At 48.6% G+C, this 23,937-nt stretch overlaps 1 protein-coding gene and 1 pseudogene across 3 annotated transcripts in view; both read right to left on the bottom strand.

Moving 5' to 3' along the window:
* Window positions 1-312: 312 nt before the first annotated feature.
* LOC108520717 (uncharacterized) lies at window positions 313-1,783 on the bottom strand (annotated as a pseudogene). Its single transcript, XR_001882986.1, has one exon. The product of XR_001882986.1 is annotated as an uncharacterized LOC108520717 (transcript).
* ZZEF1 (zinc finger ZZ-type and EF-hand domain containing 1) overlaps window positions 313-23,937 on the bottom strand; it is a 147,380-nt gene continuing 123,755 nt past the window's right edge. For both annotated transcript variants that reach the window (XM_017860195.1, XM_017860196.1), the window contains 13 exons: window positions 21,549-21,748; window positions 18,999-19,118; window positions 17,463-17,654; window positions 15,691-15,791; window positions 13,844-13,979; window positions 13,379-13,738; window positions 12,348-12,491; window positions 10,448-10,616; window positions 10,171-10,269; window positions 9,556-9,721; window positions 5,440-5,593; window positions 4,707-4,778; window positions 313-2,817 (listed from right to left, as the gene is read on the bottom strand). In XM_017860195.1, coding sequence (XP_017715684.1) covers window positions 2,737-2,817; window positions 4,707-4,778; window positions 5,440-5,593; window positions 9,556-9,721; window positions 10,171-10,269; window positions 10,448-10,616; window positions 12,348-12,491; window positions 13,379-13,738; window positions 13,844-13,979; window positions 15,691-15,791; window positions 17,463-17,654; window positions 18,999-19,118; window positions 21,549-21,748 — 1,994 coding nt within the window. In that variant the 3' untranslated portion in view covers window positions 313-2,736. The remainder of the gene's footprint in view (window positions 2,818-4,706; window positions 4,779-5,439; window positions 5,594-9,555; window positions 9,722-10,170; window positions 10,270-10,447; window positions 10,617-12,347; window positions 12,492-13,378; window positions 13,739-13,843; window positions 13,980-15,690; window positions 15,792-17,462; window positions 17,655-18,998; window positions 19,119-21,548; window positions 21,749-23,937) is intronic.

Genomic DNA, 23,937 nt, shown 5'->3' with positions numbered 1-23,937 from the left:
GTGGGGCCAGGGGTGCCTGGCTGCAGAGCAGAGGCCCCGAAGGGACGGCGCCATGCGTGGAAACCTCTGGATGGCCGCACGGGGCTGGGGGTTGAACCAAAGCCCTGGGATTGCCGGGCAAGGGGCGGGGACTGCGGGCTTGGGTTTGGGCGGAGGATGGTCTGGAGGAAGGGCTACATCAGCTCTCCATTCCTTTCAGCCCTGAGCCCCGAGTGTCCGCCTCGCATCCGTTTGGGCGCGGCGTAAACTCCACGCCTGAGCTCTAAGAGAGACGGCGGGGCGGCGGGGGAGAGACGAGTCCACACACAGGCGTACCTTATTATATAGAATTTGTACAATATATTTCTCTTCGTTTGCATATTTTACCCACAGCTTAACATCCTTTTTACAGGCTGAACTCAGGTTGATAGAATCAAAATTCTTTCAACCAAATAAGAAAAATTCAAAATCGTAAACCCGTAAGAAAACAAATTAAAAACGGTGATGAAAATACGTCACTCCTCTCGTTAGGAACAGTGTCTGTTTGTACAACAGGTATGCTCTGGAACAGGATTTCTTTACAGCGTAGGCACGTGTTTCCACCTTTGCTCTGCGGGCTTCGCCTCCTCGGGGCCTGGGGCTCCTGGAAAGCTCGGGACGCGGCGGCTCTGGCTCGGCAGCGCCACCCGGTGGCCGGAGACAGAAGCGGCCGGGCGGAGCCGTCGCGGATGCGGGCAGACTCAGGCTTGTTTCCCGGGAACTGCAGCGAAGGAGCCCAGAACAGCAAGGGCAGTGGGCGGACAGGTGCTCTGAAGAGCCCAGCGTTTATTTACAGCTGATCTTCCCGACGGGAGGATGGAGTACAGCGGCGGCCACTGCCACAAGGGGTGACTCCTGCCCTGCTGCCCGCTTTACTCGGGGTCTGGGGTGTGGAGGGTCGTGGGTGGTGCTATCTCCTCCTCTACCTTCCAGGTTGGCTGAGTCTGAGCACGCAGCAGGGCCTCCCTCCCAAGCACCAAGCCTTGTTTCCTGTGAGTCCCCCTCTTGGCAAACTCCTCACTGGGAGACCTCCTCGGGTCTGAGGGGCGCAGAAGATGGGGCCTTCCCTGGGGGGGGCGGGGGTGCAGGCAGCTCCCAAAGCAAGGTTGGTTTGGCAAACAGCAAAAGATGGGAAAAGGGTTTCTACGGAGCCAGCAGCACCTGCCCATTCAGGTACCAAGCCACGGGAACCTGGCCAGGCCTTTCCACCAGGCGATGCCCTCAGTCCTCAGGCCACCGAATTCCAGGACCTGCCCCATGTGTTCCTGTGTTCCCTTGAATCCCACCCTCCGCCCGCCCCGGGATGGTTCTACCAGAACTCAGGGGCTTAGCTAAGAACCTAATTGTAGGGCTGTGAAGCCTGCTGCACCTTGGAGTCCTGACCCACCAGGCAAAAGTGCTCTTACAGGAAGAGGCTTCCAGACCTGCAGACTCCGGCCCCTGCAATCCAGATCCCTGCAAACCCAGCAGAGAGGGGTCTTCAGAGGCCACGGGGCACACTGGGTCATGGCAATGCCAACCTGGTCAAGCTTGGCCTTGGTGGTGGGGCCCCTTCTCTGGCTCTGGCACTGTGTGGTGGCACGTGCTTCCGGCCTAGACACTGCCCCTAAAGGCGTGCTCCATCCCCACGGGTCCACTAAGGCCAGCACACAGCCCACATGCCAGGCTTGCTTCATGTTCCCAAGCGTGGCTCTGGAGGGAGAATCACCATCGGCACTCCAGTGCAAGACTAAACCCATCAAAAGAAAAATGTAAAACAGCACTGACTAGAACTAATGCCGTTATTGCTACAAGTGACAGCCAAACAGCCACGCAGAGTCCCAGAGGTGGGTATGACAGACCACCATGACTGTCAAGCAGAAATAAAATGATGTGGGTTTTTACTCTTATAAGATGTCCTCTGATCATCTTCAAGGTATAGAAGCTCACGCGTGCTCCTCACATTCTGCTACTTTCACAGAACGGTCAGTCCCCAGTCATGCCCTTGAGCCCCTCCAGGGAGACCGTGTGGTTCTGCTCTAAAAACGTGAGGTGGAAACTGAAATATGTCAAAACAACTGACAAACTGTGGTGGTGCTGCCTGGCGCGTGAGCGGACGTACAGGGGCGCCTGCCGGCTGTCCCCAAGGGCACTTGTTCTTCTCAAGGAGTTCTCTGGGAGGGCACGGCCGTGCAGGGAGCTAGCTTGATGCCTGGTTCTGTACTGGATGCTTGGGGATCGGTGATGGCCAGGAGGGGCTCTCGCCAGTTTTGGTTTGGTTTGAAAAGCAAAGAGGTGCTCCCAGGCTGGGCAGCCGCTGGGGGTCTTGCTGGAAGGGTGGATCTAGGTGGATTGTGCCTCCCTCTGAAGGCAAGTGAGACAGAAACCAGTTGAGAGGCTGCTTCCAAGTCTTCCCAGGCCCATGGCTCCTGCAGGGACAGCCTCTGGAGAAGGCTGGTCTCTCAACCTTCTCAAGGCCCCCCTGCCCACCCTTTCTGAGGCATTCTATACTGCTTGGCTTATTTTCAACATGCTACAGCCTGTGCTTGTGTCTAGCCTATGCACAGGAGCTCTTGGAGACATGGCTGCTTGGCATCCAAACTGGAGTGGAAGTCAGCTCAAGGAGAGCTGGGTACTGGCGCTACAGGAGTGTTCCTGAATGAGGCTGGCCGTCTGCTCTAAAGTCCCTGTGGCAGATGAGCTAGTCCCACGCGCCACACCAAGACGCCACCCCAAGGACTAACACTCCACATTCCAGAGGCGGGTGGCCTTGTTTGGGTAGTTGATGGCCAGGCTGATGGCAGCAATGTTCTGCAGAGCCTGTGGAGGGAAAAAGAGTTGTCGCCAGTGTCAGGAGCCACTCCCTTGTTCACTGAGTGCTGGTAAGACCCTCAGGTGAGCACTGAGGACGAGGGGACGGAGGAGGGGGGCCTGAGATGAACCAGATGTGTTCCCCTCCCCCAGAGGCCCGCAGGGTGGAGGGAGAGAGAAAATGCTTTTAAGAGCACGTGAGAGCTCCAAATGCAGGTAGGAACCATCACTGTCCAGGGAGGCAGTCCCAGTGCGGGGCTCAGAAGGCTGTCCGCAGAGGTCTGGGAAAACACTCCGGGGAAAACGGTGCAAAGATGCAGGTGGGGAAGGGCATGGCACTCACAGGAAATGAACACCCAGCGCTGGGGACCAGAGGGAGTAGAGAAAACAGGGCCAGGAGGGCACTCAGATGCCCTGGAGGCAAGGCCGGGTCCGTCAGGCCTTCAGGGTCTGGGCAGCAAGAAGGTGGAGGTGGGCAAGGGAGGAAGAGGGGGTTGGCAGGGAGAGGTGTCAGGGAGAAATGTCAGGACACTGGTGCAGTACACTTGACAGGCTGTGGGGAGGGCCAGAAGAGGGTAAGGAGGAAATGGAGACTGGACAGGGGCAGCAAAAGGGACCCACCCACAGGCAAGCCGCCATGCTGAGCTTTGGGGCCAGGATGGGCAAATACCGAAATTTCGTTACATGGTGTCATGAAACCTGGGGTGGCAATGTTGGTAGGTAGCTGTTGGGGGTAAGGGAGTTTTTACTCTGCCTACAGGTCTCAGGTGAATTCACAAACTCTTTGGTATGAGCTGGGGGCATTCCCACTTCCGAGCGTACACGTCAAAGCCTATGGCAGGAAAGACAACCCTTTTCCTGCAAAAGGGCAGTGTGTTTGGAGAATACGTCCAAAGGACAGAGCGCCGCGCTCAAGCAGGGCTCTTGGCTGGGTGTCCCGGCCGGGTGTCCACCCACGGGTAACCCTGTGAGCCTCAGTGTCCCTAGCTGTCTTCTGGGGGTGCTGGGCCACACACATTATGATATTCAAGGAGTCCAAGGTTTTCAAAATGTAGTCTGGGGCCAGGGGACTCCCGAGACCCTTTCGGGGTCTGCAAGGTTCATTTTGCACTTTCCTTCTCCTGAGTATACGGTGGAGTGTTCCAGAGCCTGACGTGTGATCTGACTGACTGCAGAAGCAGACATGAGAATCCAGCTGTCTTCTATGAGCAGACATGAGGGGTCTGCAGGGATGGAGCACAGCGCCACCCTCTGCGGGCATTCCTTTCTTCTTTTTTGGTCACCTATTTGTCCCAGAGCACTCAGTAATTACTTCGCTTTGAAAAGTTTGACTTGTTTTTCACAAGACATGTTATTCATGTTAACATGAAATGGGTTCACTACTTAAAAAAAAAGGTAAAGGTTTAAACTTTTGCTTACTTTTTAAATCGAAAATCTCATTTCTAATGGCACATATGGATATATGTATAATACACACACCCAAAAGCCTTCTGAGCTCCAGTCAGTGGAAAGCGTGAAGCATCCTGAGACCAAACAGCTGTCAGAAGAGGAGTTCCGCTACCAGAGAAGCAACTCACATCTAAAAATATGTGAAATCTAACTCCATGGAAACTTCGAGAATCAGCCAAACTAAATTTAAGGCATCGGTTGTTTTGGTTTTAAAGACACAAATTCTTCTGACCCCACAGTTTAGAGTGAGTGACTCTGATAAATGGGGCTCATGCGTGCTCTCTGAGCACCAGGAGGAAGTGCAGTCACAGAACTGGAACAAGCTCTGTGTAACCTCCAGGTGGATTCTGTCCTACTCAGACGCAATGCGCAGACCTTCTCTGCCCTGGCAATGGTGAGATGGTGGCACCCAAGCCTGGGGGCCAGCTCTATTGGGGTGGAGAGAGTACCTGTGCCGCACAGCGAAGAAGGTGGTCGTCCGTTGTTAGGGCCAGCAGGTAATCCTGCAGCACGCCGAGCTCCTGCAGAGAGAGCAGGGGCTGTGAGCAACACTGTCAGATGCACAGTGCAGCTCTCCCAGACCACCTGGGACACCCGCCTGTGAAAGCAGAAGCCTCTCGCGGGTGGACGCTACTCACTCCGCCTGGCACCGCGTGGCACTGCCTTGCTCAGAACCCCAGCAGGAGGCTGACTGGCAGAAGCCAGGTGCCCAGTGCCGGGGCCGCCTCTGCCTCCACCTGCCCTTGGGTGAGCAGGCCGGGACCCCTCCTGAGGCCAGTTTCCTCATGTGTGAAAGGAGAGGGAAGCTACAGAACTCTGAAAGGCCCTTTCAGCTCCCACATTCAATGAGTCTATTGTGCTAAGGGGAGGGAAAAAAGAGGAGGAAGCAGAAATAACCCATCATTTTATTTTCCAAAACTCATTGCTGTCCAGGGCTGATCCCAGGCGGTTTTCCCCCACTGGCTCTAGGCCTGACAAAATAAGCAATCTCAGAGCTGACCTGAGGGTTTCCCAGGGCTGGGAGAGGCGAGAGCCTCAGACTCTCAGCCACGCCTGTCCTGTGTGGCCTGTCGAGACCCCTGCCACTCAGGCTCAGATGGGGCGGCGACTTCTGCCCTGGGTAGCAGAGGGAGCACACACACACGGAGGCACCGGGCTCCCTGCCCACACCTCAGGCCTCACCTGGGCACGGTTCTCAGTGACGAAGAAGAGCTCAGTGAGGGCACGGTGCAGGGGAAGGAGGATGCCAGGCTGTGTCACGTCCTCAAACAGGCTGTACTCCATGTGGGTAAAGAGCTGCCACAGGGGCTTCAACAGCGCAAGGTCACACAGGTCACTGCGGGAGGAGCCCCGGAGGTGGTCAGTTCAGTGAGGGCCACGCCAAGGTCACATGGCTGACAGTTGGCAGGAACCACACAGTTCAGACCCTCCCTCTCCCACAGCTGGTACAAGTGATTATAAAGTAGTCTCACCTATGCTCCCCACAAAACAGCCACAAATAGTCACCAACAGCAAAGAAAGGGGCAGAACCTAAACTTCAAAACCAGGCTCCAAGGGAACAGGAGGTCTGGACGTGTGCTCATGTGCATCTTCAAAAATGGATGTTATGGGCTAGACATGGTGGCTCACACTTGTAATCCCAGCACTTTGGGAAGCTGAGGTGGGAGGATCACTTCAGCCTAGGAGTTGGAGACCAACCTGGGAAACAGAGTGAGACCCTGTCTCTACAAAAAATTTTAAAAAACCAAAAAAACAAAAAACAAACAAGAAAAAACTAGCTGGGCGTGATGGCACCAAGCTACTCGAGAGGCTAAGGTGGGAGGATCGTTTGAGCCCAGAAATTGGAGGCTGCGGTAAGCCATGATTGTGCCACTGTAATCTAGCCTGGGCAACAGAGTGAGATATTGTGTTTAAAAAAAAAAAAAAAGGCTATGAAGACTTTCCAATGAGAGTGGGAACTCATCTCAAGATAAATATTAAATGAAAAAAAGCAAGATGTGGCCGGGCGCAGTGGCTCATGCCTGTAATCCCAGCACCTTGGGAGGCCGAGGTAGGCGGATCATGAGGTCAGAGTTCGAGAGTAGCCAACATAGTGAAACCCTGTCTCTACTAAAAATACAAAACAATTAGCTGGGTGTGGTGGCGGACGCCTGTAGTCCCAGCTACTAGGGAGGCTGAGGCGGGAGAATCGCTTGAACCCTGGAGGTGGAGCCTGCAGTGAGCCAAGATCATACCATTGCACTCCAGCCTGGGTGACAGTGTGAGACTGTCTCAAAAAAAAAAAAAAGAAAAAAGAAAAAAAGCAAGATGTAAAACTACATATACAAAATAAAATTCAAAAATAACCTGCATATACAGTCTTTTCTCAATGCATATGAAAAACAACAGTAAACAGACATAACAAAAGATGCCATCAGCAGTTGACCCTATCAGCTTTCTAGGTTTTCTACAATGCTCACTGCTTTAATAATCAGAAAAGAACACTTCCGACAAATGTGATGGCTCATATTTGCAGTCCTAGTTACTCAAGAGGCTGAGGTGGAAGGATCACTGCAGCCCAGGAGTTCATGGCTGCAGTGGCTATGATGGTGCCACTGCGCTCTAGCCTGGGCAACAGAACAAGACCCCACCTCTAAAAAAAAATTAAAGAAAAAAAAAGATGGTCAGGAGCAGTGGCTCATACCTACAATCCTAGCACTTTGGAAGGCTAAGGTCGGGGGATTGCTTGATCCCAGGAATTTGAGACCATCCTGGGCAACATGGTGAACCCCGTCTCTACAAAAAACAGAAAAATTAGCTGGGTGTGGTGTCATACGCCTGTAGTCCCAGCTACTCAGGAGGCTGAGGGGAGAGGATCACTTCAGCTCGAGAGGTGGAGGCCACAGTGAGTTGAGATGGTGCCACTGCACTCCAGCCTGGGCAAGAGAGCGAGACTCTGTCTCAAAAAATAATAAAATAAAATAAAATAATGATGACTACCATTGTTACGATTTTCGGCTCGGCTTATGAAACAGAAGAAGATGCTTGCAAGGTTGCCCGGGCAGAAAGCTTTTCCCTAAATAAAGCAGAACGCCTGCTGAGAGAATGAACTGAGGTTTTTTTTTTTTTTCATTTTACTCAGAGGGAGGCTGTCCTTTGCTTTAATTCCAACTCAATATCCTTTGAAGAAGAAAATTATGAAATAAATAATATTCTAGAACTTGTTATATGGCTATATATAATTACATAATGTTGGATTTTGCTTTTTTAAAAAAATTTGCTTTTCTCTTATGACTTGAAAATCATTGTGTATATTTGTTATCCTGAAGCCAATCTCTTTTTCCCAGAGGAATAAATCTTCACAAAACAAACAGGAAAATTCTGATAGCTTTCCAGCTGGGTTTTCAGAGAAGCATCAGCATGTGAGGTAAAATGTACCTGCGAGCTGAGAAGGTCCCTCCCCTGAGGACTGCCCCTCGTGTGTGGCCTCCAGGCCAAGCCCTCAGGCAGGCCCCCTCTCACTCTACGAGAAGCACACATGAAAGAGGCTAGGGTGGCAAGGCATATTGGGAGTTCCCTCCGGGCTCGGGACAGAGGGTGCAGGGGTGTCCCCACTGGAAAGAAGGTTGCCAATGGCCAGCAGACTGCAGGCAGGGGCACAAGTCTTCCTTCCTGCTGCAGGTAAGAAGGGCCCACCAGCCAGGAGACCATGGAGATGTTCCATGTTTCATAAGCACTGCTCAACCAGACTGTTCTTACTGGACTCGACGCTCAAGTGAACAGAGCTAAGCCTGTGTGGGGCTAAGTGATCCTGTCTGCGTATGAGGACATGGGGGTAACAGCAAGCATGCCCAGCTCTCCCTTCTCTCTCCACGCTGCCTATGGACTGACTATACCAGCCATCATGTTCTCTCCCCTGACTTTCAGAGTCCTTTGTTATTTTAATGACAGTTCCATATTCCATGAGAAGACAACCTGTTACTTCAAATATCATCAACGCACTCTGGCTGGCATTCTGTGTGTCTGTGTGCTTTGGAAATGCAGGAAAGAGGAAGAATGAGCTTCTGACAGGTAGGGTTCTAAGGAAGGAGGGTGGGGGCCAAGTAGACAACATGTATGGCACACACAGTCACTACTACCTTCCCTCATAGATGAGGACTAAGGCAATTATGTCTACAATCCCCAATTCAACACTATATGTCCTACCTAGTGCAAAAGGCAAGAACAGTGTCTAAGCACTGAGAGGAAGAAATAACATTTATTTACATTATGACACGACTGTACACTAAATAATCTGCATAGTCTTAGAATGAACAAATTTAGTAAGGTCACTGGATATAAGGGCAATATACAAAAATTAATTGTATATCAGCAAAAAACAAAGCTAAAATTAAAAAATACCAATTATAGTATCAAAAATATTAAATATCTAGTAATAAATTTAACAAAATGTTAAGTCCACTACATAGAAACCTATACAATATTACTAAGACCTAAACAATAGAGGAATATAAGTAGAATATATAATGGCTGTGGATTAGAGGACTTGGTGTTCTAAAGATCTTGATTCTCATCAAATTGATCTATAGTCACACCACAGCACTCCAGCCTGCATGACAGAGTGAGACTCTGTCTCAAAAAAAAAAAAAAAAAAACCTATCGAGTCAAATGGAGATCCACATGGAACAAAACTAACTTGATGCCTACCCCTTCTGTCATACACTCAAATGCTTTCCAGGTAGACAGTCCTCTAAGTGTGAAAGGAAAAACGAGTTTCTGGAAGATAACAAAGGAAATATCTTCATGACCTTTGAGTAAGGCAAACATTTCTTTCTTTTTTTTTTTTTTTTTTTTGAGGCGGAGTCTCGCTCTGTCGCCCGGACTGGAGTGCAGTGGCCGGATCTCAGCTCACTGCAAGCTCCGCCTCCCGGGTTTACGCCATTCTCCTGCCTCAGCCTCCCGAGCAGCTGGGACTACAGGCGCCCGCCACCTCGCCTGGCTAGTTTTTTTGTATTATTAGTAGAGACAGGGTTTCACCGTGTTAGCCAGGATGGTGTCGATCTCCTGATCTCGTGATCCGCCCGTCTCGGCCTCCCAAAGTGCTGGGATTACAGGCTTGAGCCACTGCGCCCGGCCTGGCAAACATTTCTTAAACAAGACACCAAGAATGCTAGCATAAAGCAAATGGCTGAAACACTGGAAGACATTAAAACCACAAATGTCTTTTCATCAAAGACACCACTGACAGCATGAAAGGGCCAGCCACAGAGCGGGGATATGTATGCCTGGCAAAGGGCTCCCATCCAGGACACTGCTTACCTGTGGCTGCAGCATCGCACAATCCTCAGAAGTAAGTGGATGGCTTTTAATCGTTGATGGCCAGTCTGGCGACAGGCCACGCCCACCAGCCATTCCCAAATTTTTGCCAATGGGAGATGAGGCACAACCCTTTCTTCTGACAACATCTGTTTCAAAATCTCGAATCCTGGCCAACACCCCAAAACACAGATATACAAACAGAGACATGTAATAAGTAATATTATTATATAAAGTGTAACAATTGTGTACGTTAAGAATTCTGCATTTTATAAACTGCTCAAATTTTAATCAATAGGATGAAATAACTGCGATCATTTACATTCTGGCTGAAATTAAGGCTCTTGTAAAAATGACACAGGGGTCATATTTTCAGTTCCTCCTTTTTTCAAAATGCCCTGACAGAACGCCTCTCATAGCTGGCCATTCAAGTTTACAACTAAGCCAATGAAATCACATTCAGGAGTGACAGGTGTGGGGCTTGTGAGACAAATTTGGAAAGCGTGAGAGACAAGTACCTGCTTTGAATTTAACCAAGATCAGTGACATCATGGCACCCACAGCCATGGAGTGTCCCTGGCAGGCAGATGGTGCGAACGCAAAGCCCAGAGCACACACCTGTCTGGAACCGCCCCAGGTGTCCGGCCGTCACGGTGAATTTGTAGCCCCACTCGGTGTTGCTCATGTCGGAGGTGAAGCGGTAATACAGAGTGTCTCCTAGGCACACAAGAGTCAGAGGCAGGTCAGGAACTGCAGCAACAGGGAACGACAGCAGAGGCGTTTCGGATGAAAGCTATTAAACCCCTTTCAACATTCTCCAGTAAGGTCCCTTCTCAGTATGAAGTTGAAACACTGCCTGTGAAGAACCTATCTAATCGAGTATCTGTTTCACTACCTGGAAGTTCAAAATCTTTCCACTTCTGCTGAGACCCGCTGAAGCTGTGGCGGTCTTGCTGGAAGTCACTACTGCTGGACATGGCTAACTCGTCACAGCCCTCCTCTGTGTTGCACTGAGAGTCGAATTTGATTGAGAGGTAGATGGCACCAGGAATGTGAACTTTGTCCTAGAGAGGGGAAATGGAGAACACTTCTGTCGATGTGCTCACTAGACACGGACTGCAGCTGCCCCAGGCCGAGTCCTGCGCTGGACCTGGGTGCATGAGAATGAGTGAACCACAGCCCTGGCCTCCAGGAGTGCACAGTCCAGCTGGGGCGAGGAGCATGCACGGACTGCAAATACAGTGCGAGGGATGCACAGTGGGGCAGGCGACACGGGGCCCCAGAGAAGGAGGGTCAGGCTGCTGTGAAGAGTGAAGAGGACAGGAGGACCCTGCCAGGAGAAGACAGGAGTGGGAGGCAAGGTGGACCTGAGTGCATGGGTGCGTTTCAGACAGGGGAACAGCCCTGTGAAGGTCTAGCACGTTCAGGGAATGGCAAGGAGCTTGGCATGTTTGGAGTAAAGGGTGTGCTACATGGGCACATATGCTTGGGAAGCAGGAACAGGGACAAGACATGACCCCAGAGAGGCTGGCAGGGGCAGACACTGAAGGCCCTGGGCATGAAAATGAGGCAGTAAGACTCTGAATAGGGAAAACCCTGGAAAGCTTTGGTGAGGCTTGCACGGTGTAGCATCACTGACAGCTGGTATGGAGCAAGGCTGGGCTGAGGCAAAAGTGAGGAAATCAGAAAGTAGCAGCAGCAGGAACGCCAGAGAAGGACAACAGGTGTCTAGGATCAGTGGAGAAGACAAGACCTCTTTGGGGTCGAACCTGGTGGCTGACCACATGTGCCTGTGTGGGACCAAGGGAGTGGGGCTGGAGCGCAGGAACATGGCGAGAGAAGAGACTTGGAAGGAAGGCAGTTAGGAGGTTATACTTCTGAAAAACAAAATCTCAGATGGCCAATAACCCAGTTCTAAATCGGTTTTCATCATCCACCTTTGCTGCTGCAGGTACCTTCTACTCGGAAGCAGATGCCTGGGCAACTCCAACATTTCTGTTTTCTCTCCAACATTTTTAAAAGTGCTAATGGGGGCCAGGTAACGTGGCTCATGCCTGTAATCCCAGCACTTTGGGAGGCCGAGGCAGGCCTGGCCAACATGGTAAAACCCCGTCTCTACTAAAAATACAAAAATTAGCTGGGCGTGGTGGCAGGTGCCTTTATTCCTGCTACTAGGGAGGCTGAGGCATGAGAATCACTTGAATTCGGGAGGCGGAGGTTGCAGTGAGCTGAGATCACACCACTGCACTCCACAGCCTGGGCGACAGAGTGAGACTCCATCTAAAAAAAAAGCGCTAAAGGATATACATGGCCTTAAGTCAATGAGAATAACAGAGGCTGCCCCATTCCTGCCTCATCAAAATGCCTACCTCCCTGCCCAGATACAAAGTTAAGGATGGAAAAGATGAGACTTTGATTCAGTTATGGGAAATTTAAAAAGGGGCTATAGTATCCAAGGTGTGGGCAGGTCATTAGGAGGCAGCTGAAGAGTGAGGGTCCAACCTGGACCACATTCAGACTCACTGTCTCACTGTGAAGCCAAGGACTCACTCTCAGGAGCTTGCTGCAGGGAAAGTAAAGCTCTCCTGCAGGACGAGGTGGCCCATTTTCTCCTATTAAAACAAGCAAGGCCCGGAGAAGAGAAGACTTGCTTGTATAGAATCCCTGGCCTCAAGGAGGTAGACTGCAGTTTGTTCAAGGAAGCGCTTTCTTGGACAGGTCTTTGCTGTCCAGGGGACTGATGAGGTTTCTGCCACTCAGTAGCCCTTACAGGGCCTGCTAGCCCCAGGCCCTACCTCGAAGTTGGTGTTGTTGTTATATGGGTGTTTCGATTCCCTCACTTGCACCTCCATTCCTGGCTCCTCCATGAACTGGCAGGCAGCCAGGGCCATGGTCCCCAGCATGTCCTCTCGGCAGCCCTGGAGCACTTTCTGCAGGATCTGGTAAGAAGCAGACAGATAAGGTCAGGGCCTGCTAGTGGCATCAGGAAGAAGGGACAGTTTACTTCAACCCAAGACCCACCCAAAGGTGCTGGCATCATCTTAGACCTAGGACGAGCCTCTGTGACTCCATCACCCAAAAACAACTCCACCAGCCTCTCAATGGACCAGGCTGTTGCTGTCAATCAGGACACTGAAGCCCTTTCAGAATGATAATGCTTAGAGGTGGTCTGAAAGAACTAACAGAACCAGTCATAAAGGGTCCTGGTCCTTGAAGGAGTCCCCAGCCAAGCAGGTGGATTGGCCTATGGATAAATAATGACCACACAATGTGATCGATGTCTAGAGTGAGGTGCAGAGTTGGGAGCTCTAGGTGGGAAGAACCGGGGGAGGACATGTCCACGCAAGGGCCTAGTAAAGGCAGGATGGCTCCCTTTCTTCCTTCCGAAAGACAGATATGCTAGAGCAAGCCTGCCAGCACCTGCAGGGCTGCAAGGCCGGGTCTGGTACAGTTCTCAGATGGGCAAAGCAAGGCTGAGAGGCCAAATGAACTTCCTCATGGACTGTGTGTTTGTGTGTGAAGGTGGGTGAGGGATAGGATCAAAAAGGAGCTACCGAATATGCCTCAAGATTTCTGCACTTGGAAACTGGGAAGATGGCAACAAAGCTTTCTGGTTCAGCTGGAAATTGCGCTCAGGGCCCCTGAGTTCCTCACTAGCCCAATCCTTGGGAGAGGATACAGTGGCCCTACCTTTGCTGCATTTACACCTGTCAGGGAGCCGCACAACCACACAGGTAGCCTCGCTCCAGGAAGCACTCACTGGAGGAAGCCTGTGGGGCAGAGGAAGAACCTGGTGGGTGAGCACAAGCTCAGTCTGCATAACTACCTTCTCCCACTCGTGCTTTTCTTCCAGCTGCATGAACATATCCAAAATGTAGGTCATATGGGCAGGGCCACTGAGCTCCAGGATGTCCTCGCTCACTGGCACGTGGCTAGGCCACTCGGCGAGCAGGGATGCAAGCACGTGGCGGGCATACAGGACAGCCGTGGCCTCGTTCACTCGGAAGAGGTAGTCCCGGACAGCCCTCTTACTCTTGCAGTTCAGCTCCTTGTGCAGGAGGGCGGCGCTCTTGCTACGGCGCTGCTTGGCATAGCTCTGCTGCAGTTCGCTCTCTGTGCTGGAGATCAGCTTCTGGGTCACAGGGTTCGATTCAGCAGTGGCTTGGTCGCAGCGTGCAGGCCGGGACTGCAAATCCAAGCCCACCATTACAGAGGTCTAGCCTTCTTATAGTGGTGCTATGGGGTGGGGGATGGGGTGCGGACACTTTGGGTCCAAGGTGGGGTGACATACCAAGCATGGCAGGATAATCATGTCTGTATCCACAGCTTTGGCGCTCTGCTCTTCCAGCCTCAGACTCTTACTGGGCTGCCACCGCTGAGCCAAGGACCGTATCCTTTCATCTGTGGTGAGCTCGTCACCATCAAACCTGAAGAAAGGCAGCACAAAGTTGAGTACCAACAGTGTACAGAGGCCAGAGTGTTAACCTGCACTTAAACTTGTTGGCAATGTTGATCAGAGTTGTTTTTCTGTTAGTATCAATGACATTATCGTATTCTGTGTTTTGCCAACTGGATTCACAGCCTTCACTAATTCATGGATACAGAATGCATGCATGCTCTGGGGCAGGGGATGCAAACTCTCCTGCAAAATCCATTCTCCTTTTCTATCTTTTTCATTTTTTAAATTAATTTAAATGTTATTAATGTTTTATTTTCATTAAAAACACATTTTTTTTAAATTTATGTTTTTAGAGATGACGTGTCGAAGCTGTTGCCCAGGCTGGACTGGAACTCCTGGGCTCAAGCGATCCTCCTGACTCAGCTTCCCTGATAGCTGCGATTACAGGCTCATACCACCACGCCTGGACTCCCCTTCTCTCTTTTTTTAAAGACAATTTAACAGAGTTTCACTGAGCAAAGAGTGATCCCTGAAATGGGCAGCTCTTGAATCAAAATGGGTTCAGAGTGACTCCATGCTGTGGTTGGAGGTTTATGAACAGAAAAATGAAAATGACACACAGAAAACAGAAGTACAGAAACAGCTGGAGCGGTTACAGCCTGGTGTTTGCCTCATTTCAACGCAGTCTGAACAGCTGGACGACTTTGGCTGAAACTTGGTGGCCCCTTCTGTCTCTCTAAAGCTCCCTAGAATTTTAGCAAGAGCTAGCGCCACCCAGCGAGAGACATGGTTAGCAGCTAGACGTGGTGATGCCCCTGGGTTCTGGGCAGTGCAGGTGAGCAAAGTGGTGTCCCGCCTCTGGAGTCTACTGGACTAATGGTGCACTCCCTTCTCCACCTTCCCCCTTTCCTCTGGGCTAGAGCCGAGAGGTGGGGTGGCCGAGCAAGCTTCCACTCCACAGATGAGAACGCTGGGACTGCTGGGTCACTCTGTGGAGCACAGTTGTCACCCACCCCAGACTCTGCCCACCTCTGGACTGTTACGTGAGAGAAAAACACATGCTACTGCCCTGATCCATTATATTTCTTGTTTCTTAGTTACAACAGCTTAGACTGTACCCTAACTAATGCAACCCTGCTTCATTTCACAAAGGCTTTTAGGCAGTATGTACGAAACTCATAAAAGAGACATATGAAATGTAAAATAAAAGACAAATTAAATGAGAATTTACAGTTAGAATAAGAAGTCAAAATGAGGATATAGGGGATGGAGGAAGAGACTAGATTGCAGATATGTAAAGTTCTACCCAAATTAAAAAGCTGGGCCCAAGAACTAGCTCTGAACTTCCTGGCCAAGAAAAAGGGTATGTTCTTAATTTTAAAAATCTCTTGAGCAGAAGTTCCTGTTCTGCGCTATCTGCTCCCTGGGATTACACACAAGAGACATTTTGGTGCCTGCCTATTTTCTGCGTCTGTAAAATAAGTTTCCTCTCAGAAACTTACTTCTCAGAGGCAGACTACAAACATCAGTTTTAAAGAGGAACCACAGTGCACTTCAAAGATGATCCAGGTAATGCAGCACAGGTCACATCCCACCTCGCCTTACAAAGGACTAGCAACTGCTTCCCGGCCTGTCGGAGTGTCCATCGATCCAGAGGCCGCTGCCAGGAGGCGCACACCCTCCCGCCCTCACATGTGCTCTCCCTGGCCACACTTCAGCTGCACCGAAATGTCCCTTACCTCTTCTGAACCTCCAGGAAGAAAGAATCTGTCTTTTTCATCTGCAGTTCGTATATGGCCCGAAGAATGTGCAGAGGGGCATTGAGGGCATCATGAGCCATCTGGAGGTCCGGGGAAGACGCAGACAAGAACCATTAAAAGTGCTTCAATACCGTATTGATAAACTGAACTCAAAACTGAGAAGATAATATAGCAAAAGCTTCCACAGGTTATAATTGAGGAACATTATATGGGTAGTTTAAAAAGCATATACAATTGTAAGCACTAAAACATGGACTGTAACACCTACATTAGGATTGTAACTTCAAAGGAAATTATAAAACACTAAAACCCCAAAGAAATATCCTATCAACAAAATGCAGTGCTAACAGTAGATACTTACCACATCGTATTCACGGCTAGCGTCTCTATAACCATTTTACACTCAAGTTTGACAACTAGCACATATATGGGCACGGTATTTTCTTTGGATTTTTTTTTTTTTTTTTTTTTTTTTTTGAGACGGAGTCTCATTCTGTTGCCCAAGCTGGAGTGCAGTGGCCGGATCTCAGCTCACTGCAAGCTCCACCTCCCGGGTTCACGCCATTCTCCTGCCTCAGCCTCCCGAGTAGTTGGGACTACAGGCACCCGCCACCTCGCCCGGCTAGTTTTTTGTACTTTTAGTAGAGACGGGGTTTCACCGTGTTAGCCAGGATGGTCTCGATCTCCTGACCTTGTGATCCGCCCGCCTCGGCCTCCCAAAGTGCTGGGATTACAGGCTTGAGCCACCGCGCCCGGCCTTTGGATTTTTTTTGACACAGGGTCTCACTTGGTTGCCCAGGATGGAGTGCAGTGGTGTGATCATAGCTCATACCACTGAGTACCAAAAGCTTAGAAAGGCAAGAGTTTTAACCTGCACTTAAAACTTGTCAGCAATGTTGATCAGAGTAGTCTTTCTGTTAGTATCAATGACATTATCATTTTCTGTATTGTGCCAACTGGATTCATAGCTTTCACTTATTCATGGATACAGAAATGCATGTATGCTCTGTGGCAGGGGATGCAAACTTTCTTGCAAAATCTGTAACCTGGAACTCCTGGGCTCAAGTGATCCTCCTGCCTCAGCCTCCTGGGTAGCCAGGACTACAGTGCATGCCACCACACCTGACTAGTCTTATTTTCTGTAGAGGCAGAGTCTTGCTAAGTTACCCAGGGTGGTCTTGAACTCTTGGCCTCAAGCGATCCTCCTGCCTCACCCTCCCAGAGTGCTGGGATTATAGGTGTGAGCCACTCTGCCTGGCTGGGACTTGGTTTTTCTGACATTCTACCCTACATTCTGTTTACTCTTCATTTAATTCCAACTTCTGAAGTCCAAGCCCTCATCCTTTTCATATTATTCTGAGGAAGAACAGATTACCTAGGGGAGCTAAGAGTGTATTTCTGAGAAACTATGAGGAAGGAACTATTGTAGAAAGTTCATGGATGAGCCTTAGGGCTTTAGTAAGCCCTGGAAATTCATGCAAAATTTTACATACATATTTGAATGTGTATTTTATGGGGAGAGAGGACCTAAAGCTTTTGAGTTTATAACCCAATATATTAAGAACTATTGCTGTGGGGCTTTTCTGTTCTTCTGGATCAATTCTGCACAACATAGATTGAGTCTTTAGGAAGTAAATTCTCAGGACAGCCGACGGAAGCGTTTTCATGTTTAGGCTGAAACGTGGCCCGGGCCAAAGAGAAGTCATCCCTCAGAAGCCCCTCCCAAGCCACATGATGACTGAAGAACACACCAGGAAACATATTCTGGTGGGCTCATCCAGGCCCTCAAGGGGGTCCAGCTTTTTCTGCTCTGGGTCGCCAGGGCTGCTGACTGGCCGTTCCACCTCTTCCTCTCGGTCCCCTCGCTCGTCCAGCTCTAGGTCTCCGTGCTCAGCCAAAGCGTTCATCTCCTTTTTTGAGGAGTACAGCATGATGGACAAAATCTACACAGAAAGAAAATCCAGCTGAATGTGAGCACTTAGTGGGCGGGAAGACGGTACAGTCCTTTAATCATGAAAATATTGGGCCTAACCATTTTAAGACATCAGAATTTACTTGAAGAACGTGAAATTAGAAAAGAAACACGAATGTATGTTTAATTATACTTTGTAACCAAAGAAATACTAACTGAACATTATGGGGACCTTTGTGTTTATTAACTTTCCTACAGATGGTATAAACTGCTATCATCCATTTTAGAACTTCTTTTGGCAAAATGTAAAGAGCTAGGGAAATGCTCATATGCTTTCACTCAGCAACTCATCTGTTACGAATAACGTAAAATTGTACAAAGTTATTTTCATAATACGCTCAGTGAGGCACTAATAGCAAAAAAACGGAAAGCCACCTTCATGTATCATATGTATCCATAAAAAATGTCATGAAAACTACATCAAAACCTAGAAAGAAGCCCACATGCCATCAGTTTCTTTGAATAAGATGCTCACGATGCAGTCTAGATTTACACATGCACCGTGAAATGCATAGAAACAAAACAAGAAGGAGAAAATACACCAAATGCTAATGGCAGCTGTGTTTACGACGTAGAGTTTGGAGGTCTTCTTCTTTTTCCTTTTATAAAGTTTTCTGCAATGTGGTTCTAATAATAAAAAATTTTAATTTAAAATATCCCCTAAGAATAAAAGTTCAAATACTCTCCAAATTATCCACTAATATGTTTTAGCATATTTTCCTCAAACCTAACCAAACCCTCTTCTGGCAACTGAGAGCTGTTTCTGCAGGTTCCAGCCTCTGCTGGGTTGTGAATGGCCACTCACTCCCTCCTATGTGGCAGCAGCCTTTCCTGGGCCTAAAGCTGGCACTGGGCACAGAAAAGTCCACAGGGAACCACAATAGTTCCGCTAAGAAAACTCTAAGGTCTAAGGGGAACATTAATAAAATTACAATGATCAACTAAAATCCTACATAAAAATAAACGTAAGTGAGGACAAATTTAGAGGCTGATTTTGGCTGAAAGCAACTTTAAAGGGCATAAAAATTCAAGGGTATACTTTATTACCATGATATAATGGTTAATCATGTGTTTCCATAAAACGCTTCTCTTCCACTGTTCTTTGAACAAACATTAAATTCATTTTCCCTGACAGGGGTAGACAGGTGTCATAATCCCTATTTCCGAAAGGGAATACAGAAGCAAGGGAGTTTCAAACACTGTACTAAATGAGCGTGCACAGGGCAGAAGCAACTGGAACTCGCTGACGCTTCTAACTCCTAGGCCAGTACATCTGCACCAGGAAAGAGGAGCAGGAGTCCCTCTCGTCTCTTACTTCCAGGTCCCGGAGGAGCCACGTTTTACTAAAGCCAGTCCCTTTGCTGCATTTTTTCACCAGCAACTTCAGCAAATCGGTCTGAAGGAAGGTAGCATGGGTCTCTTCAAAACCGTGAGCCTGCCAAGCAGAAAAAGAACGATTTGTGACTGCCTTGGAGTGAAGAAGGTACGATCTTAGCTATAACTCAGTCTGTTCATTCACTCATTCATTCATTCATTCAACACATACTTTTGAATGAAGCCTATTTTATGTCACACCCCGCTGCTCTAACTTCCAAAAGCTGTCCAGTGCTCTTTAGGCTAAAATCCAAGCCTCTGATCATGGCTGACAGAGACCAAGGTCCCTGCCTGCTTCTCTGGCTGCGCACCCCCTCTCCTGCATTATCCTGAAGTCTGGGAGGTGTTCTTTCTGCTCCTTGACAACCACGCTTGTTCCATTTTGAGGCCTGGAGCTTGCTACTCATTCCGCGTGGAATGCTCTGTCCAGTTTTCCCAAAGCTGACTCCTTATCTATCAGTTCAAATTTTACTAGAGTAAGGCTTTTTTTGACCCACAGCAGTTTTTCTTGCAGGCTGCCTGTTGTCTCTCTTGCTGGTCAGACCGTAAGCTCCAGGAGAGCAGGGACCTTCTTTCTGGCTCAATACTACACACTCAGTTCCATCTGGCCCTTGGTGCTCAACAAATATTTGCTGAATGAAGGATTCAAAGACAGAAACGACTGCTGCCCTTAGGGAGTTTATTTTCCCTTTCCTACTACAATGTAAACAATGGAAACAGTAGCACATTGTGATAAATGTCATGAACTAAAGAAACAGCAGGCTGGACACAGCAGGCTGGGCACCATGGCTCATGCCTGTAACCCCAGCACTTCGAGAGGCGGAGGCGGAAGGATGGCTCAAGGTCAAGAGTTCAAGACCAGCCTGGGAAACATAGCAAGACCCTGTCTCTAAAAAAAATTAAAAAATAGGCCGGGCGTCAAGCCTGTAAATCCCAGCACTTGGGAGGCCGAGACGGGCGGATCACGAGGTCAGGAGATCGAGAAACCATCCCTGGCTAAACGCGGGTGAAACCCCGGGTTTTTCTCTACTAAAATAGAAAAAAACTAGCCGGGCGAGGTGGCGGCGCCCTGTAGTCCCAGCCACTCGGGAGGCTGAGGCAGAGAATGGCGTAAACCCGGGAGGCGGAGCTTGCAGTGAGCTGAGATCCGGCCACTTGCACTCCAGCCGGGCGCAGAGCGAGACCTCCGTCTCAAAAAAAAATAAAAAATTAAAAAATTAAAAAAATAAAAAATAAAAAAATTAAAAATTAAAAAAAAAATAACTGGGCATGGTGGTGCATGCCTGTGGTTAGTCCCAGCTAGGGACTGAGGCTGAGGCAAGAGGACCTCTTGAAGCAAAGCATTTGAGGCTGCAGTGAGCCGTGATCACAGGTCTATACTTCAGCCTGGGCAACAGAGCGAGATGCTGTTTCAAACAAAGAAATGCCAGAGAAAACCCACAAACAAACAAACAAACAAACAAAAGAACCAGTAGATGAATGGTCTCAATTCTACAACCACAAACTCCCAGGTAGATGAGAGCTGAAATGCCGCGGAGTCTGGCTCCCGCGGTGTTGAGTGCCCTCCACGAGCTCCCTATCGGTCTTCCGCTGAACGGCCTTCAACTTTTCAGCTGAGCTCCTCCTTTCATGGATATCTCTGTGGGGAAGATGATCCTAAAAGTGAGCTGACATGTGTTTCCTTGAAAGATCATTTCTCTGCCTCAGGTATTGGAAATTCTCGTAAGTCAGTGAGCGTGCTCATCTCCATGCCTAATATTGCCCAGCCTTTTTTTTTTTTTTTTGAGACGGAGTCTTGCTCTGTCACCCAGGCTGGAGGGCAATGGCATGATCTAGGCTCACTACAACCTCTGCCTCCCAGGTTCAAATGATTCTCATGCCTCAGCCTCCCGAGTAGCTGGGATTACAGGTGCGTACCACCACACCTGGCTAATTTTTTGTATTTTTAGTAGAGACGGAGTTTTGCCATGTTGCCCAGGCTGGTCTCGAACTCCTGAGCTCAGGCAATCCGCCGGCCTCGGCCTCCCAAAGTGCTAGGATTACTGCTGTGAGTCACTGCGCCCAGCCATTGCCCAGTTTTTTAACTTGTCTACCTCTTTCCACTCCAATTGCCAAACCTGTTGCTCATTCCCTAGGATGCTAGCTCCCTCTCTTCTTCCCTTCATCATCTACGATGTAGCACAGGAGTTGTCATTTAGAGAGGAAAGTGAGAAACTTTTCAGTCAAGTTTTCTCTTCATCTGACAAAGCTGTGTTCCCATGAAGTAGTAGTATCGGATTCCTTGAAACAATGGAAAGACAGAGAAGCCAACTATCGGGAAAATAGTATTTCCTCTTTGAAATTATCTGTGCGCAAGGCCCACGCGTTTCTAAAAATAAGATCCTATGGTTTACCATCCATCGAAATCAGATGGCATTTCCTCCTAGTTAATCCCCACGCAGATGTCAAATTATAGCCAGGTCCACTGCCAACTGGAGAAGCTCACCATTACCTTTAGTGTTTTATACAATCCTTTGAGGGCCAGGGACAGGACCCAAGTTGCTTCCACTGCCTCAGGACAATGGCTGTCCATGCTGGTTTGCAGAAGGTGACTGGTGATAAAGGCAAAGTGCTGGGAGTATTGGCTCAGCTGGGCCTGAGAGTCACCACATTCTTGTCCTCCTCCCTTCTGGACCAGCTGGTAGTCCTTCACTGAAGGGTGACATCAGGCAGAAAGAGAAAGGCACAAAAAGTACAGTTCATGCTTCCAACAGCTATTTCTTCCATAGTAACATGCCTTACTAAAGCAGGGACTGCAGAAACACAAATCTGCCGGGCTCAGTCTTAGCCAATAAAGCCAGCTTGCAGGTAAACACAAAAATAGTAATGGCTACCTATCCATCAAGCAACTGAGTGGGAAAATTTGCATTCTTACTATTGTGTATAAACAGGCCATCTCCACAGGTGTTAACAGAAGTTCTTAAAAATAGCATATATGAGGCCAGGCACAGTGGCTCACGCCTGTAATCCCAGCACTTTGGGAGGCCAAGGTGGGTGGATCACTTGAGGTCAGGAGTTCAAGACTAGCTTGGTCAACGTGGTAAAACCCCATCTAAAAATACAAAAATCAGCTAGGTGTAGTGGCACACGCTTGTGATCCCAGCTACTCAGGAGGCTGAGGCAGGAGAATCACTTGAACCTGGGAGGTGGAGGTTGCAGTGAGCCAAGATCGTGCCATTGCATTCCAGCCTGGGTGACGGAGCCAGACTCCATCTCAAAAAAAAAAAAAAAAAAAAAAAAAAAAATGGTACACATGAGATTTCCATTTCCAAACAAGACAGAACAAGAGAGACTGGATTTACTCTCCCACCTTAAACAACCAGAATACTGAAAATACATGAAACAACAGCTTGTAAATATTGGGCAAAAGGTAGTATAGGACTATGGTCCCTGAGAGGAGGGACATAAACTAGATCAGCCCTCCAATAGCACCAGCTATCTGCAGACGATTTCCAAGCTGCAAAGTGGGAAGCAAACATCCAGGCAGAATCCAGCAGTCTGAATGAATTAAAGAAACAGAGATCTGAGTTCAGGGAGGTCAAGGCAGCTAGAATGTACAGGGCAGAGTATCACAGAGCAGGGAGATGCACAGAGAGAGGGGTGGGTTGGGGAGAGCTCTCCGGAGATCCACAGAGTTGATCATGAGTCTGTGGCTGCATACTGACCTGCACATTTCTGTGAAAGGAAACTACCTGGGGCAGGAGAAAGAGCTACAGTAGACAGAACAATTCCTGGAGCTCACAGAGAGCTGGGAATATTTTGTCTTTCCAACAGAGAGAGTGGAAGTGTCCTGGTAGAGATGGGGGTGGGGGCAGAAAGAATATTTGAATACATAATGGTCAAAACTTTTCCAAATTTGATGAAAACTATAAACCTAAGGAGCTCAATAAACACCTAAGCAGAAGAAACATAAAGAAAGTCATGTCAAGGCACGTGCATAATCAAATTGCTAAAAATATAGCCAGAAGAAAAGACATTACAAAACGTAGCAAAAGAAGAATGACAGCAGACTTCATCCCAGAATCTGCACAAGCCAGAAGACAATAGACCAATTTTTTTTTTTTTTTTTTGAGACGGAGTTTTCGCTCTTGTCACTCAGGCTAGAGTACAATGGCACAATCTTGGCTGACTGCAACCTCCGCCTCCCAGGTTCAAGTGATTCTCCTGCTTCAGCCTCCCAAGTAGCTGGGATTACAGGCGTGTGCCATCACGCCCAGATATTTTTGTATTTTTAGTAGAGACGGGGGTTTCACCATGTTGGCCAGGCTGGTCTCGAACTCCTGACCTCAGGTAATCCACCTGCCTTGGCTTCCCAAAGTGCTGGGATTACAGGCGTGATCCACCACACCCAGGCTAGACCAACATCTTTAAAGTATTTGAAGATAAAACTCAGCTTAGAATTTTTTACCCAGCAAAATTATCTTTCAAAGATGAAGTTAAAAAAAAGTCCCCTAGGTAAACTGAGAGATTATGTAATGTCTGACCTGCACTACAAATAATGTTCAGTGCAGTTTTCAGGTCCCCTAAAACTAAAAAAGATCCCAGATGGAAAATTGAATCTTTACAAAGGAATGAAAAGCACCAGAAATGAAAAATAGATGGCTAAATAGGAAAGTTATTGTTTTCTCATTTTAAAATCTCTTAAAATATCTCTCTCTCTCATTTTTTTTTTTGGGGGGCGGGGGTAGAAGACAGGGTCTTGCTGTATTGCCCAGGCTGGCACCGAATTCCTGGCTCCAGGCTTTGCAATCCTCCTGCCTTGCCTCCCAAAGTGCTGAGATTACAGGTATAAGCCCTATGCACCCAGCAACATCTCACCTTTTTTTTTTTTTTTTTTTTTT

The sequence above is a fragment of the Rhinopithecus bieti genome, unplaced genomic scaffold (assembly GCF_001698545.2).
Source record: "Rhinopithecus bieti isolate Rb0 unplaced genomic scaffold, ASM169854v2 scaffold_54056, whole genome shotgun sequence".
NCBI classification, from domain to species: Eukaryota; Metazoa; Chordata; class Mammalia; order Primates; family Cercopithecidae; genus Rhinopithecus; species Rhinopithecus bieti.
The sequence above is the reverse complement of the archived record's forward strand: the minus strand, read 5'-3'. Positions and strand labels throughout refer to the sequence as shown.